A 19,153-nucleotide genomic window follows, 5' to 3' on the forward strand; every position below is an offset into this window, starting at 1 on the left:
TAAAAACCATTTAACTCATTTGTGTCGACTTCAAAGGCATAACAACAAAAATTAATTTCAAAAGCTAGAGACATTTACAGGTCCAAAATTCTTCATTAAAGGAAAAACATTGAATTCAAGAAAAATTCCATTATGAATCAAATGTATCTTTTTTTCAATCAAATATACCATTTTTCTTTTTTTTAAGTTGTTGCTAAGTGCAAGACTCAACGTTTCTTACTAAAAGGAAATATGTCATGCTAATAACACCAACCCAACAGGTTTTCTTTTAGTAGGATATGTTGACGTTTGCACCTAGAAACAACTTAAAGAAAATAAAAAATGTTCTCTTTGGACATGATGCCTTCCTACAGTTAACGATTCATATGTATGTAACTTATATAAAATGCCTTAAAATGTATGAAGATATGGTGATGATTTTATAATACAGTACTCTAATTATTAACAAAAACTTTTCACACTGATTATTACCACTTGTAACCAATATTACCTCCCTTTTCCACTAATATGCCGTCCAAATAATTCCTGTTCTTCTCCAACTAATCTATCTCCCTTTTTTTCATTTGGAGTCTCATATCCCATCTTCTTGAGACTAAACAAAATTACACAACTTTAGCCATCTATTACATTAAAGTACCAAGAAATTTGATTGAGAATTTCATGCCACAAAAAGCAAGCTTTCAAGAGCATAGATAAACACAGATTACTTCTCAAAAGATAAAATTAAATAATAATGGTGCAATGATAATATCTTTACACTGCCTAATAAGAGTACATATTTTAAAATAAATAACGTAAAAAACCCTAGGATGGGCAGTATCACAGAACACACAAGATGAATGTGTAATATTTCGAACCCTGCCGCGTGAACGGCGGTGAAACATACAAGAATTGCCATGAGAAAAAAGTTTTTTCTCATGGCAAAGAAAGAAAGTAAGTTTTTTCTCATGGCAATTCTTGTATTTTTTTTTTTTTTCTCATGGCAATTCTTGTATATACACAAGATGAAGATTAAAAACTCACATTAATAACTGAATTTTCGGTGGCATTAACACCTTCCTCGGAGTTAGGTAAAAGACTGCAAGAAAGCTTTTAAAATATATATATACAGTGGAACTTGGTTAGTACGTTCCTCCTTAGTACGTTTTCCTCCTTAGTACGGCGATTTCCCTCGGTCCCGGTACCATCCGAACAAAATACAGGTAAAAGAATTTGGTTAGTACGTTTGAAAAAATTGCGCTTTCCTGGTTAGTACGCTCAATTGCTTGCCGTGACGCAACCCGCAATTCGTTCTCTAGTGTCTTCTTAAGGGTCGCAAACGTCTGAATTCATGATTTAATTTATTATCATTAGTCATTAACATTCTTCCATTCATTCCACATCTCTTTCTTCTACCGCAATTTATCCAAATGCATTTCTGAATTCTTGTGACGTGATGAAAAATAAAATGCGGCCATTTTTCGGGAATGTCTGACTATGAAAAACTACAACCAATAAGAAGCCCCAATTTTCCCCACCCCGAGCTCCTCACCTTCTGTTGCCTTTGGAGCGCTTGGGAGTGCCCACTGCTGCGCACAAAGTTCGTGAGTGGGCAATTGTTGCTATTGCACGAGTTATCATGATGAAGAAATGAGTCAGACAATTTCCACATTATCTAAAGCAGTACTGTTCCATAAACTCGACGTCGTGCGTATTTACTTGACTACTGTTGCGGGAGCAGACGATCCTCAGGATCTCCACGCGAAGCTTAGCTTAAAAATAATTGATCTCGGAACGAAAGCAGACGACATTAGACAAATTTTGAAAGTAAATTTCAACTGTTTAATATAAAATTTTCTTGTAATTACGTCGTAATCTAATAGTCTTGCGTGTCATCAGTCGATATATCGATCGATTTTACAATCGAAATGGTATCATTCCAGAAGCGAATGTCTACGGCTGTTGCCGTAATTTGAAAGTCAATATAATTTTGCCCAATTTTTATGATGTTTAAAAAACCAGTTGACTTACTCCGGGTTGTTGTTATATTCTCCGAGTACGCTGTGAAAAAGAAAAATGACTTGTCTTCGCTTGTCTGAGCTTCACTCGTCCTCGTTCTGTAAATATATATAGGATAAATCACGGGAGATAGACGCCGTAATCATGAAATCGTCTCCGGGATGTCCATGAAAAATTGCGATTTTTATTCACATGGTATTGTTTTTCATGGTAGCGCTCATTTTCTTGATTTTAAATGTGAAAAGAGTTAAGGAAGGCGATCCTATGAGAACTACCGATAGTAATTGTAATTATGACGACTTTTTCACTGATTGCAATAACCCCGACTGCTATTATTTACTTTCCTCGTTAGTACGTTTTCCTGGTTAGTACGTTCATTTTTCGTGGTCCCTTCAGAAACGTACTAACCAAGTTCCACTGTACATGAAATCATTCCCAAGTCTGATGCCAATGTAAAACCTAAGCCTTCAAAAACTGTTCATCAATAAAATGCTCAAAAATATGAACTTTTATGTCTCATTGTGCATGAACTTAATGCTTAATTAGTAAACTCGGATAAAGGAATTCATAATTACCTAACTCTCCCAAAATACATGATGTATTTTTTTTAAACATAACATCAACAGAATCTGGGTTATAGAACTCTATTTCCCTAAGCAAGTGTTTTTCTGTTGAATAATGTGCTTAACTGAAATTCATGAGTGACTTCTCCATAAACATCTCCAGACCGGCAATGAATAAGTCAAAACAATTTTAGTAATTAGAAACAGTTACTTAACATATGCGCATGCTAATTTTGCAAAGTAAAATTCTAACAGAAAGTAATAATAATGCAATTAAAAGGCATTAGCACCAACAAAAATTAAGTAAACTTACCTAAAAAAGCATATTGACCATTTTATCAATCGCTTTATCAAAGCCAATCACATGCTAAGACTTAACAGAGATAAATTACACCATCATAGTAAATTACTAGAAGTGCTCTTGAAACAGAAGATTCCACAGCATACACGGCCCTATGAACTGTAACCTCAAACTTCCATTTATGATGTTGAAACAGTGGCGGATACATATGGGGGCGTGCACCCCCCCTTGCGGGGCTGACTGCATTGCCGAACAATCACTGTAACTTTTTATATCACTTCATTAACTCCAAAATGTAATATTCTTACTTTAGCTCATACTAAGGAAGAGTTATCTACATATGAGGCAGTCAAAATAAAATCAAGGCAAATAAAATGGCAATAATTTTCATGGCTACTGAGGGTACTTTTTATGTATCAACAGCAGTTGACAGAGAAGGTATGTTTGCTTTACAATAAAGATGAGTCACCAGGATGCATATCACATGCCTTAGCATAGAGATGCATTGGTTAAGCACATCGATTCAGATCAATAAATGAGATAAACTTTGTCTATAATGTGCATCATGAACCTTTCTGTAATATTTCACAGAAGTTTTTATAAAAAGCCAGTTAGCCATCAAACGCAGATGTCATCCTTTACCTGTTCAGTCACTACATTAAATTTAAAAAAGGACCCATTTAATGGACCATACAATACCAATTAATCAATAGAGTAAACAAAAGAAAGTGAGAGAGTATTCCAATGAGTGTACCTTTAGTAATTAGAACTGTAGGTTGAACATAACACTGCATGCTCACTGCACATAATTCACAAGCATACGTGGCCTCTTCCTTTTGCTCCAAAGTCAGACTTAGTAATTGGCTTTAACAAGATGATGCAAGTGATACAACAGTGATGCAAGACCTGGGTACTTATCTAATTTATGTATAAATACGAATGATCCTTGAAAAAATGCATACATCGATTGGTTGTAACGTAGTGTGCCTTTCCGTAATGTCCGAGACTCAACCATTGAAATACTTTTGTAAAACACAAATAATTTATAAGAAAATTATTGTACAAGCCAATTATAATTATTTTAAAATGGTACCTTAAGTGACAAAAATCAATTTCTCATCATAGCAAATTTGCACAAAGCTACAAACCAATTCATTGGAAAAAGAATACTGCAAAAATGTGGTGCAACAAGCAAATTTTTTCTGATGCCTTTCCGTTTGAAACAAAGTTCCTACATTGCCTAAATAACTTCTCAGATTCTTCCACACAGTGGTTTTCACTCCAATACCCTCATACTATCATAAATAGGCTGAAAAATATAAATATCTTGAGTGATTACTACTTGTTTAAGTCAAACTGTCACTTTCTGAACGTTCACGATATTCATAAGTGGTTCGATGAAACTTTTCAGGTACCTCCTCATCACTAGATATAAAGGTAAAATATCATGGTATTTTTCTATGAGTTGAAGCCATCACATGAGTAATTACCTAAAAATATAATGGTATGTAAAAGTAACACCTGGGGTAAGTGAAAAGCACTGCACAACATGAACCATGTACACAATTCAAGTGGAGTGTAAGTTTATATCCCTTGACTCCTTTGAGGGAGGGTGAAAGATTTTGATGGACCTCGGTTGGTTTTGGCTCTTTTGACTAAATATTTAATCTTTAACAATTATTTATCATGAAAAACACAAAGAGATGAGTAGCCCCTTACGCTATGACTGTGAAGACAAAACTGGCAGTCATAGGGCTCAACATGACGATGACCAAGGAACACATTGCCAACTTGAGACAGGGACCAAAGAAAAGACCTAATGAAAATGATGAAGAGGTAGATCATCTTTTGAATAGAGAGCCTTCTCAAATTTGTATGATAGAAAAAACAAAAAGAATGTGCACAACAAGTTCGACATAATTCAAGTATTGAATAAATTTTAATCTCCACATCAAACAATAAAATTAATTTCTCATGCAAAGCTTTTATTGCATTTTATTACAGAAAATGTTCAAGCTTAGTCTCACTAACCAGAATCAAATAATTTATTTAAAATGGTAGGCAAATAATAAAACTAAAAAGATTTCTTCAAAAGAAAAGTCATTGAATAGAGAGAAAGGATATTGGGTGAGCAAGGGGCATGTGATGATTTGAAGGAGCATAGTGGGTACGTACAATGTTGTTGATGGGTTAAGATAGAATTTAGTGAAGTAATCAAAATCTAGGAACATCAATTAGGGATACACGAAAGAATATTATGCAGGACACACACATACTATATTGCATCCTTTACATTGAGAAGATGGTAAATAACAACCTCATGGTCTGTCAATGGGCTAATGAAACTGAACATTTAAGGCCACCCAGAACGTTGACCCTTATAACTGCATTCATGCCACACAAGATCATTAATTTTCGAGAAAAACAGAGAAATTAATAAAACTACAGAAAAAATTTGCTAAATCTTATCAGGCCTCTTGATATGCTGGCCATCAATTATGGTCACGCTCATGTTATTCGGGGTATTAGGGGTCTAAGGGAAAATTTTACACTTCATAAAAATATTTGGCTAATCAGTATGCTTAGTTAGTCTGAACGTCCATCACAGAAAAATTTATTAAGCTTTTCAATCTCAGGTAATTACAGGTAAAACTATCACTGATTTGAGCTTACAAGAGATGCAACAATTTGAAGGCAAATTAAATTTTATTTAATTTTATTAACAATTAAGCAATAGATTAAATATTCACAAGTTTTTATGACAGCAAATACAGGAAAAGAAGAATAAAAAACTTACCAATTTTAAACTGCAGCCTCAAAAGAAGTTGACGGTAACTGTCACAACCAAACAACAAATACAAAGATAGACGCACTTCACAGACAGTCATTGAAGTTAAAGAGGATGATTTTGACTTTACTGAACAAAAGCAAGAATAAAATCATGCACTTAATGAATACATGCTTTAAGCAACAAAACCAATGCAAGAGACATTGGTATCTATGATGTAAATTAGAAGATATAATTTACTCAACAGTTTCAGCTTACCATAGTATGGTAAAAGGCATGATTAAAAAAATCAAATATCCCATCCTGAATTTAATTAATGTGTATAATAACTGAACCAGACATCATTTGACTGTGCATTAGAATGAGTGATTAACTGGAGCTGCCAATTACTACTAATGAGACCACTGCTACTGCTCTAAAACCACATTTATGATTAGAATGTATATATTATCAAAGAAACTTAGCTCAAATGATTTTTCTACTGACAGAGTGAAAAGAAAGAAAAAATACTAAGCTGAAGTAAAACAATCACCAATACAAAGTAAGTTGATTTGGAATGCTGCGTCTATTCATTTAAAATACTTTGCTCATTAAAAGTCAAACTTCAACAAAATATATTTTTGTGCAGCTCAAGGATGTCTCACATTATCAATTACTCCATTATTCTACAATATTTACAATGCATAAATAACCATGACACCATGTCATGAAGCAAATAAATTCAAATTCATTATTCCAATGGGTATAATTCACCACACATTGCAATGCCAGAGACAAGAGACAACGTTATCACCTCCCAAAAGCTGCAACACTGAATGCCCACCAGCAATGTTTCCATGGAATGCACCAAGAAACTTCATTTTATTCACTAAGATCACATGCCTCTTTTCGAGCCTTCAAAAACCATTTCCGAAAGAACTAGTGTAAATCCATGCTTAGTGGGATGTCTCCTGACAGGTGTTGTGTATCACTCAAGTCCTTGGGTCTGGAGCAAGTACAACAAAAAAAAACAAGGCAGGAGAGCCTTGATGGTTCCCCTCAGGGGCAATGCGATGAAAAAGTAACACTTGAATACACATGGGATAGAAGGATTCCGGATTGTTTTAAATAATAATTCTCCAAGTACCCATATGCTTTAAAGTGTTCTTCAGCAAGCACAATTCCCATTTTGGTTTGCCACATCGTTGGGAGTGTCCTTGAGAACAACTTCCTGCACTAAGAATGCATTAAGGAAAATAAAAACAAAATAAAAATGAAATAGCGCATACCAATGTAAAACTAAAATCAATAATTAAACACAAATGCTCTCTCCAAAATGTGACTCAAATAAGATCATAGAGGAAAAGAAACAACTGTCCAAAAGCCGTGCCCACATTACATCTATTTAGAAACATACCTCCTCAAAAATTACAGTAGAATAATTAATGAAATCAATCCAAAACAAGGCCATTGGAGTAATTTGAGAAGAGACTAAATAGAAATATTAAGCATTAGAACACATCAGCTGTGGCAGGTTTAATAGTTCAACATTAGTTCTGCATGAAAATTGGAAATTATTTCAAAAATATAACTTGCACAATTTCCGAGAAAACTAGACAATGTCTGTATACACTCCTCTTCCAAAATAAATACAAATAATAATAAAATCGATCAACTCTATTACGAGTAACTTGATAATAGAAAAGAGAGGTGAACTCTTAAAACAATCCTTTTTCTTTTGATGTAATAAGTGTGTAATTCTTGGTAATCTAAAAATCCAAATAATGTACGAGTGTCACGACAAAGTTTTTCGAGTTCTGTGAAACATTAGCACTCATGATTATACACTCACTACCTATATTTTAGCTTACTATATAGTATTCTGAGGCTAGGAAATGAGTTTATGACAAAGCAAGCTAAATAGGCATTATTTAAAATGTAAGATCTATACATTGGTTATTGAGTCCCATTTCCACCAAAAACAAAACAGAAGTATGTACTGGTTTGCGATAGAGTAACATGATCATTAAGGATTCCAGCAAAACAATGGCCACCATGGGTGCAAGACCAGGGGTGAAATATCTGAAGAACTCATCAATGCTACACTCTGAAAACACTCCTATCCTTCACTGACAACTTCAACATTATCATCCTTAAAATGTAAGACTGAAACAAAGACTCCTCTATTCGTTAATGTAGATAAGTTCAAAGTTCCGGTAAAATACACCACCCCAAGATGATGAACAATATTTAAGTGATCACAAGAAATAATATTTGGACATATAATCTATTTCAAAAGAATATACTTATGATCTCAAAATAGGAAATTACTATAAACAACAAAATGAATGTCTGCATAAATTTCCTAATTTTTCATGGAAACTCCTTCGATGAACTTTAAAGACACAATACAATAAAAATGAAATATGTATACAAAATAATAAGTGTAAAGACACAATACCTAACAATTGAATTCTCCAGTAATGGACAGTCTAATTGACATTCTGTGTTAAGTCAATGCCTTATTGCACTTATCGGTATGGCAAAGAGGGTAGATGAGTGAAATTGTCCAACCATGCAAATGAATTTTTAAAAAAGTTTTAGTGACTGATATAGAAGTTGTAAGCAGGATGTTCATGAGGCACAGCTCATTACACAGGATTAGCTCAGAGTTGATTCATGTTCCAAAATACAGTATCACAGGAGTTTTAGCAGGTATCTAAGTAAGAAGAGATAGACCAGGTATTGCTCTGTTTGTCAAGATTTTTTGCAAGTCATTAACAAGGGATTTCATAGTCAATTGCTGCTCTGTAATTTTTTAAGTCCCAAAAAATCCAAGCAAAAGAAATGATGTACCCTTAGAGGCTCATTTGAGAGGCTATCAGAGAGACATTTCTTTTTCCTACCCAAAACATAGTGTGGGTTGACACACATTCATCAAGAAGTTTGCAATATCAGTGAGCAGTAAGCAGTACCTAGTGAAATTACATTACCAAACCAATCACGCTCAAACAAATTAAAGCAAGTATGAATATATTTACTGAGATATAACTGTAGGTAATTAAATGATATGTAATACCAGTGTATGCACAAGAAATTATACATGAGAAGCCTGCAAGATCATAAATATCACGAACCATGAGATTCATGGCTTGACGGATTCAGGAGAGCAGAATCAAATTTTACAAAAATAACTACCTAAAATTATCATAACATGCTTAATTTTATTAGGAATATTTTGGCCTAAAGAAGTGAGCTTTGCAGAAATTTACAATGAACAATGAAATTCCCCAACCGAATCTCCCAAGTTTATTGTTGACATGGCTTGTGGCATAACTACATACTAGAAATTAAATATGCAACAAACTTTAAATGAAAACTTTCTGAGAAAACTTATCCATGAATGATTGATGAAGTGAGCTTGCCAAATAAGATACAGTAAACAAAATAATACAATTGAAACAAACATATATAAACAGTATGGTTTTGCCAATCGCCAAAATTAGATCCATAGGGAGTAACTGTAAAGGTGATGTTAATTAAACTAATAAACAAAGGTATTTCAAGCCACAGATACTTTGAAGCCCAACTTTGGATGTTTTCAAAATTGATAAAAACATGTTAGAATGAAGGGTTCTACGGTGATGGTTTGATCTCTGCATTTTTTGGGTTTTTCTTTTGCATCAGTTGAAGGTGATTTTCTATTCTTGGCCTTCAACCAGAGGTTGCTGGCAGGATAGCCAGCAAACCTGTTGTCCACAAGCCAATTGACACATAAGAAAATCTCAATAAAAATGCCAATAATCACGTTATATTGGTTTCCAGTGCACTCGACAACATAGGAAACAAAAGATATGTCAGTTTATGAACTACTTCCAACAGAGGAGATTTCTAGTGGTCATTGCAGAATTATAAAAAAAACATAAAATCTCTTTATCATACTCTTAAAGAGTGAAACTATAATTCTGCAGATAAACTGCTTTAAAAGTAATAAAAATAATTATCCCCATTTATCACTATGCTGAGCAGAATTCGTACATTGCATATTATGAAAGTTCCACCACGCTGCTGTAAGAACCTCAACTTTTACTAATAATGTCAAATCTCAAACCTCAAGCTCTCTGTGGAGTGCCACATGACAGACATAAACATCAGCAACACATAAGTCTTCTTTATAATGAAAATGGGAATTCTCTAGGTGCAAAAGGATCCTCAAATTCCAGGATGGAAAATGAAAGGTAATGTTAAGAATATATTTTGAACTGACTCACAAGTTACAACAAATTAACAGATGATGTCGCCAGAAGTTGGGGGAGTGTCACTATTGATCCTGACGCTATGCTAACTACCTATGTATGTAGTATGCAAACTATGCTCTAAGTATACTTTGCACGGCCCTTCAAATTCAATATCAACCACTACAGTTTCAAGTGAACACCTGTTCAGTACTACAGGCAATATTTATGCCAAAAAAAAGCATAGATTAGGCAGATAGGAGGCTAAAAATGTTGAATTTTTAAAATCAAAAATGAACCCCTGGTTGCCTGATGTAATGCAACATATTGGTCGATCATGCATTCTTTAACATGTTATTTAAAGTTTTTCTACTTGGCAAATAAAATTATGGAGACGATCTTAAGTTTTTTTTACAGAGCTTTCCCACTAATTTACTTCTTTAGTGAAATTATTTTGATTAACTTCTTGTGGTTGTTCACTCAAATATGCCATTCATTCAGATAATAAGAGTTCATCCTAGGAACTAAGTATCGAGAACCGATGGGGGAGAAGCGGACTGGTACCGAGAACCGAAAAATTTTAGAACCGACTCATCCTTACTTTAAAACATATACGTGATTTTAAGTACAACCAGAGTGAAAAAACCTCATCAGTTACAATCCTGATCCCAGTGAAATAGCACTCCTCAACTAAAGCTGAAATTTTCCCCAGCTCTTTCCCATAACAGAAAAATTATAGTGCATCTAAACCAGTCTTCTCAATAAATTCTTAAAAAAAATGGATGATCACAATTTGATTCACCAATAGGCCATAAAATTGACTAATGCACACACCATAATTTTTCCACTCACACAGTCACATCACTTTTTAAGTCATCACTCCATTATCATTTTGAAAAAAACAATAATTGAACTTTGATAAGGTACTTAAAGTCAGTAATAAAAGGAGGGACTCAACAGTAAAAACCATTGGGATTCCCATTTATACTGCAATCTGTACTGATTAAAGCTGAGAATATAGAGATATTTATGAGCTAAGGTAACAACAACAGGTATGCGCATTGTAAATGAAATTGAATATAGGCCCCCTTAAAGGAATTTACTACAAAAGATAAGCAGATATCTTCCACATATACAATCATTGGAATAGCAATAATGATATAACTGGACCAAAGACTGGCTTAAATGAAAGAGAAAACAATTTTTCTTCATGCACTGGGGGAAATATAAAATGTTTCACTTTAGTATAACACATTAGATGGATGGCTCAGTCACCTATATAACAATGATATATGCGAAGTGAGGCACATGTTACACAGGGACAGCCAGTACAAATGTTTTAACGTTGTCATCTACAAAAAATAAATACCAGATTCTCAAAGCAGAACGAACTCGAGATTAAGACATGGTTATGACATCTACACAAATCATGCCACATACTGGATTGACTTACCTCTTCTTAGCATGACAGACATTTACCAGGATCATAAGATGGAACAAATTGAAAACAAAAACATGCAGCAAATAGTTACTTCAATTGAATACCTTACGTATTGCCTTCTGTAAGGAATATTTCACCATAAATATAAATAATAAAAAAAATGCTGTATGTAGTTCACATTATAACAATGGAAAAGCTAAACTTCTTTCTGCATAGTTAATTTTATTAAGTCGTTAATAACTACCAGGATAAAAATATATTTGGTAAAATTTACAACTCATAATGCTTCTGTAGGAAGTAAACTTCCAAATTTAAACACTAGACCACTTGCTAAAACAAAGCACAACTATGGATTAAAGAAAAATGATGAACATGAAGGGGTATTCACTCATACACCACTCATAATGGAAAAAAATTGACTCTCAGATGATGACGAACAGGATATTAGCAACAAATTCTCTCATTAATCAATGAATTAAAAAAAAATTAATTTCATAAATAAGTAGCATCATTTTTCCTTTTTTAAATATTTATCATTGCTAGTTTAAAGAAAAAATTCAATCATAGATGAGAAATGTATTAATGTAACGCTTAAGCAAAAAATTCATTCACAGAAATAATTAGGGAACAATTGAGTAAGTTAAAGGAAAAATTAAGGTTAGTTATGGTCAATTTCGAGAAATTTTTTGTCCCAAGAATCGCAGTCATCTATTTAAGCACTTTATTTCCTTTTCTTGTAAACTCACACCGTGAATCTTGAAAGCAGACATTTTTAAAAGAAAAATAAGATGAATAAAAAAAAATAGCCCTTGAAAAGACATATGCTAAATGCTGAGGAACAATTCAACTCAATTTCCAAACGGTATTGGCATATGTCTACTCTTGTTTCTCACATATGGTACCTAGTTAACATAATTATTTATAAAGGCCCCAGAGCTGTAAAGATTATTTTGTCAATTTTTTTATTTTTCATTACTATTTTCTGTATACTGGCCTTTCCTCCCAAGGAATAAGAAGAAAAAGGACATGGTGCACATCCTTACGTGTATGCAACCCACGAACCTTCAGTGCAATGCTTACTAATCGGAATATAATAATAATAATATTTATTGTTCTTGGACAAAATGTCCATTATTTTAGGACATCGTCCATTATATATTATATAGGAGATTACCTCTTTCTAATAGATATTTGCCTTCACCATTATAATCACAGTGATAACAATTTTGAAGTTGTTTTTACCATGACTACCACGTCAGGTACATATAAGGAGGACAGGTTCTGCAGACTTAGCCATACATTGAATTGGTTGCAAGTCGTAAAACTTATCGATGGCTAAGTTCCAACAACACGTACCTCAAAATTTGGCCGGTCTAAGTTGATAATGTTAATACTAAAAAATTAATCACTTTCACAAAGTTAAGCCTCAAACCATCAATTTTACTGCTAATAAAGAATTGAATTCAAGCAAAAAACAACTCTTTATTAGCAAATGTATGCTTCTTTTTCAGTTTATTTATTTTTACTTTTTAATTTCAATTAAAATTATATACAATTAAAAAAAATAAATCATTTTTTTGCTCTCCTGAAAAGTTGCTATTTTTGAGATATGTGTTGTTAGAACTTAGCCATCAATATTTGAAACCTAAAGGGACCTAATCATCAATAAATAATACATACTCGTCAATGCCGTAGAAGGATTGAAGAAATTTCCTACAACCATTTAAAAATTCAATTGAATCAGAATCACCATGAAATAATCGCACAGCACCTTTGTTTGAATTTTGAAGTCTTTTGACTTTTTGACCAAAAAGTTTAATCAAAAAACTGAGGCACACCAAGTCCCTTTACATAAATTCTGTATGACATTGCTACCTTGAGACTCTAATTCACAACTACCTAAAATATGAGCATTAAAAAAAAGCAGAAAAGAAAAAGTGATAACGGCAATATTCCAATACATTGAGCCACATTCATGAGAAAGCATTTGTAAACACATGGATGCTAAATCAACTATGCTACCTGACATTTCCAAAGAAGACCAATAAACAATGCGGAAAAGAAAACATTATCATATATCTATCGTGAGTAAGCAGTAACACTGGACTAAATGTTTCATATAAGCTATATTAACACAAAGCCTGATGACTCACCAAATCACTGATATTATTAAAATGATGCATATGTGCATATAAAGCAGAAACAACTGTACAGATGGTGGTTATGTACATAATATATTGAAATCAGTATTAGTAGTAAAGTATATGTAAATGATATTTCAACAGTGAAATCATATACAAATTATTATCAACACCTACAAATGAAAAAATGAGTAGTAAAAAAATTCCTTTGTCAGGAAAAACAAAATAGAATACTGTAACCAATTGCTGCTGAGTTCCCTACCTGTAGGTAAACTCCTCATTAAACTCAGCACATAGATGAACCTCCTAATACAAAATTCACCAATTTACAAGAAATAGAACTTTTGGTTCTTGTGGTTTGTAAATTTGAGGTTTCATAGTATTTCCATAAAGACACTCAAAGAAGATAGGGCTAGACTTGAGCTAAAATAAGACTGCTGAATCACAATGCATTAACGATTGAGAAGGCCTGAAAAATGCTTTTTTTTTAATTAAATTTACCCCGTGTAGAAAAGCTGTGGATTGATATGATGATTTCAGGAGCAATATTTTTTTTTAATTGGTCAATAAAGACATTTCAGAAAGAAAAGCCTATGAATATGTGTATCTCCAAATTCAGAACTGAGCACTGGACGTGAAAATTCGATATTCGAACAATATAATTGAAAGGGTTAACAGACCCCTATGCAATAAGAAATATAGCACCTTCATCACTATTCTTCTTCTAACAGAAAAACTCAATTTTTCGCTATTCTACAATTCTGACCAATTATGATCACACATTAGTTCCATCACCCTCAACACATCCTTACAATTCAATTCCTTGATTTGAAAATACTAAAGATTACATTGGAATTACATCCAGCCTTCATATGTTCAGTTGATTACGAACTGCAAAATCTTTCTAAAATACTAGACTATAATACATGGCTCACAAAATGGCAGATGCTAAATGTTAATGGCTATCATTCATCAGCCAAACAATATTTCTATGTGGCTTTTCATAAAAGACACAGGATGCAATTCTACATAAGTCTATGAAGGCAGAATATGTATTATCAAATCATTAGAAATGTATAGCTAAAACAAGAGAGAGCTGACAAAATAAGTATTGAAAATTCAAAGTATTCAAACCAGACCTAAACAAAGGTTAACTTTTCTTGTTGCTTTGACAGCATTTTCCAATGGAACTAAAAGGTTTTCCAGAAAGTTACAGTAATCTGTGAATACAGCTATAACTAAAGATGATATTCTGAATGAGAAATAAAAACAATGACATGTGAGTCATGATGCCAATAATTCAATAACTGTCAAGAAGGCACTAAAGGTGACAAATAACCTAGCATAATATGCCACAATATATAACATTAATACCCCACAGCTTCTGAAGAATCGTCACTTAGAATTCATGGCATAAACTCGAACTCAGTGTGAGTGATTAAAACACACTACTGATGAAATGCCCTTTAAAGGATTAAAACTGCACATTAGCCTTCTCATTTACCATGTCAATCTCCACAGCACAATAGTTCTGTAAAAATATAAGTACATATAAATAACTATTTTCTATATTTTGTAAAAGGATACTGTCTTCTGGTGGTTTGTTTTCTGTTGAGTCCATTCCCGGGAGGGCAGCAGCAACACGCCTGAACAACTGCAGAAAAAAGAGTCCGCATGAATACAAATATGACTTACTTGAATTTAAATCTACTTGCCCAGCATATTTTTTTGGGAGAACTAGCTCCAGATGAATGTTAAAAATAGTTGGATGTCAATAATACTTTTGATATAATGAAGAATAATAAGATATTGAAAGGGAATACCAATACATTGATTTGATTGAAGTAAATTCATCCTTTCAATGTCATACGATCAGCAACAATGATATTATGGTATGAGGAGGAGGTTATCAACATGTAATGCCATTTGCACCACTGATTTTCTGGATGCCAACACTAGCCAACACACCAACCCTATTCTCCAATAGCCACATATTCTAGAATATAGGTCTCTAATGGAGAAATATCCTTCGATTATTTCCCGAGATTGACCTGGTAACAAAATCAATTTTCAACAGAATATATTCCTATCTAAAATAATGGTAATGTGTTCTTTGAAAGATACCATGAACACATAATTAGGTAGGCACATGCCAAAAGTAAAACCTTGAAGACAGTTGCCAAAGATTGAAGGTATTGACTAAATTTCAAAAATTCAGGAGAGAAGAACAAATTCGATCCTATATTTCCATTTAAATAATGGCTGAAAATATACAAATAGATAAAAGAGTCACCAAAGACTGAGGGTATTAACTAAATTTCAAAAATTCAGGAGAGAAGAACAAATTCAATCCTACATTTCCATTTAAATAATGGCTGAAAATGGACAATTAGATTGACCGTATTGAAAAAGCAAAGAGGAGACCAACCTATCTTCTCTATCTATCTAGTGAGCTGATAACATCAGAGGCCATATATGTTTTGGGGGTTTTGATTAAAGTACTGCATGAAACAAGTAACTTTGTGAGTGGCCATGCACACGCATGCAGCATTTCCTACACCAAAGATAAAATTCACTAGGAAAAAATCATTTCGCTAGGCTGGAATTGAAACCCAGATTTGGCAGTCATGTATACTAGAGTCAGTTACAGTTGTGAAGCCGGCAGCATACTAGGATAGCTAACAGGCAATTGGAATGTTCAGGTTTAAATTCTGGCAAAGCCAAATGGCCATCTCATGGTGAATTTCATTCTTGCAGTAAATATCTTTGATAGTTGCCTACTTGTTGCCAGTTGTTTTAATAAGTCGTTTAGTAAATAAATATACAAGCAGTGAGGTCGTTATTCAGAATTTTCTCAGGATATTCATTTGGAAAGTAGTAGACTCTCGTTATTACTAAGTTCACGGGACTGAAAAACCGGAGGTTCGTACGAACAAAGTTCATATGAACGTTTCTTTTAGGAATCGTCGAAAAAAAAACAGTTTATAATAAACGCAATTAAATTATGTAGAAATACATATAAACAGGTGAGTTCATTTTAGTTTCTCAACAGAAGAATGTGGCATGATGCAATCGAGGATTGATATCTTCCCAAATACAGTAAGTCCGATATACAAACAAGATGTGTTCCAAAACCTTGTTCCTAAGTTGATAAACCTACAGTCCGGTGACAGGCAGAATGGTCTAGGTCGGGATAGGGGGCAAGGTTGCCAGGTAGGAAAGGGAAACGCCTACAAAGGGTTCCGTGAAGAAAGGAGCCAGAAGGGACGACGAGCCTGAAGGACCCAGAGGAAGAATCACTTGTTTTGGTGATTTGAACAAAGGGCTTGATTTGGTGGATTCGGCTTACTTCGGTGCTCCTAATGCATTTGAAAACTTTGCATGACTAGGCGAGGGTGTGAGGGGCGCTTGGAGGACAACAATTGGCTGTAAACCGTGCTAGCACAGGGTTATCCGCCCCTCCTATTGTGCCATCATCGAACATCTCTCGCCGGCCGGACTGTATGCAAGGAATCGAGGAGTACTGTTATCCTGCAGAATGCAACGCTGCATCACGCTCATGCGCTAACTCAGGATTATGACGAACTGATCTAGCTGGGTGTGCGACGCATCCGGAGTCGCACAGTTCCTAAATTCACACGTGATTCAATGACACTTTGTTCAGATTGTGCCCACAGTGAGAGTTCCCCTACGCCACACCGCATAGCCTCGGCCAAATCAAAAGGTGCCAAATTTGAAAATTTTGAATGCTTATATCTCCGGAAATTCGTAAATCTAATGTGCATAGGAAGAGGACAAACTGTACGTCCAATTGACAAACAGTTATGAGTGGGTTACCATGACACCACAGGAATGAAGCTTATTATATGATGTTGCGTGTAAACTGAATAAAGAACCATAATTGACACTCTTGGGCACAGTACACGAGAAGAACTTAAATGTGGCACGATTATTAAAACTTAGCGTATTGAATATTCACCTAAATGCCATTGCTTATGCGAGGAACTTCGTTATAAAGTTCATTTTGTAACCACCAGGACTAAGGTTCGGAATTTCCTGAAAACGAAAATTTCGTAATAACGTTTCATTCACTATAGTTTGGATAGGCCTTTTCATCTGGACCAACGATTTGCTTCGTAATAACATTGCTCGTATTAACGGGAGTCTAATGTAACATCAATTTAGAAAAAGTATTCGACTCCTACTGAGACCATTCCCAGATGCAAAGGAAGTGTATAAAACCTGGGAGCCAAAAATTAAAGCACTGTAAAGGTGACCACTCAAATAAAGCTGTTTAAGCACAGGTGGTTTTTATGATTCTTTGGCCATGAAGATTGCAATTCTTGCAATCAATAGTTTATGAGATGACTTCCAAGAGCAATGCTCTCATAAATTAATTTTGACAGAAATAAATTTTCTTCTACTCAAGTTACGTCAAAATAGCATTAAGTAAGTTTGCAATTGTGGTGACCATCTGGGGACATCAACATGTTTAAATCTCCCCTGATGAGACTAGCTCACAATGCTACCTGAATAATACCATTGAAAGTAGCATCACTTGATGATAAGATGAAAAATTTAGCCTCAAGAGGTGTCCTATTGAATTTGCCTCCTGGAGCATATACCTGTTGAAAGAGATTTGCAGTCAAGCTATCACTTTTACGCAGTTATTAATTACTTAATCAAAATTGAATAATTTTGTGCCTTGCTATGCCATGCTGCTGGCCAACATTAATGTATTCTACAAGCTCAAAGACTTCAATCATGAAGATCATCGCTAAATTACTAAAAAAACAGTGGTCAACATCTGGCATATGGACATATCACATACAAAATACATAAATTTGACTTCCAAATTGCAGCAAAAGTAGTACTCTCCACTTCTATACAATACATAAGGATTCAAAAATACTACCATGATCAGAAAATTAATTTGTCTAGATCAATGAGTTACAAGGTTAACATAATGCAGGTGTCTTGAGACCAAGCAAAGCGATCAATATTTCTCCTAGAAACTAGAAGAAGAATGTTTTTTTATAATTAACTAGCTTGTCTGCTTCCATAAGAAAAGCCAAATTATTCCATGAAACTGATAGGAGATAACTCTGTTGGAAGAGCCACAGATACTAATTTCCCACAGTTAGGGAGAATTTGAATAAAATACTCTATGCCGCAGATTTTCCCTAAGTAACAGTGAAAAGACAGAATCCTCAAAGAAGTGTAATGCCAATAATACATTTTTTTAAGGTTGCTATGATAGATATTATGTAAATAACAAAAAGCATTTTAATCCTATCTCATCAATGTTATAAAAAGGAAAAAAATATTTACATGCAACATCAAAAAAGAATAATTTGATACCTGTTTCACATTGTAGCCAGCCTTTGCACTTGTTTCTATGAACATAACATTTAACTCTTTGGCCTTACGCTCTCCTTCTTCAGTAGCAACTTGTCTCTTATCAGACAGATCCGTCTTGTTGCCTACGAGCATAATAATAACATCACTTCCTCTCTCTGTACGGACATCATCTATCCATTTTGAAGTTTGGTGAAAGGAGTTGGCATCTGGAAAAAAAAGCAATCGATTAAACAAATTCTAAACCTAAATTTGCATAAAATTTAGTCATCTTAAACCACTTGAAATACTTATGAAAATTACAACAGTTGAAAAGTTAGTGCAACATAAAATGAGAGGTAATTATAAA

General features: G+C 34.0%; 1 protein-coding gene across 2 annotated transcripts in view; it reads right to left on the reverse strand.

The window, feature by feature from the left end:
- The window catches only part of LOC124153734 (ras-related protein Rab6), a 40,792-nt gene that overhangs the window by 6,280 nt on the left and 15,359 nt on the right, over positions 1-19,153 (reverse strand). The window contains exons 5-7 of one of the 2 annotated variants that reach the window (XM_046527071.1): positions 18,808-19,013; positions 15,034-15,100; positions 4,827-6,865 (exon numbers count right to left, since the gene is read on the reverse strand). In XM_046527071.1, coding sequence (XP_046383027.1) covers positions 6,798-6,865; positions 15,034-15,100; positions 18,808-19,013 — 341 coding nt within the window. In that variant the 3' untranslated portion in view covers positions 4,827-6,797. Of the gene's footprint in view, positions 1-4,826; positions 6,866-15,033; positions 15,101-18,807; positions 19,014-19,153 lie in introns of those variants that run through there. The other variant, XM_046527070.1, reaches the window with a different exon arrangement.

Source organism: Ischnura elegans, chromosome 2 (assembly GCF_921293095.1).
Source record: "Ischnura elegans chromosome 2, ioIscEleg1.1, whole genome shotgun sequence".
Taxonomy (NCBI): Eukaryota; Metazoa; Arthropoda; class Insecta; order Odonata; family Coenagrionidae; genus Ischnura; species Ischnura elegans.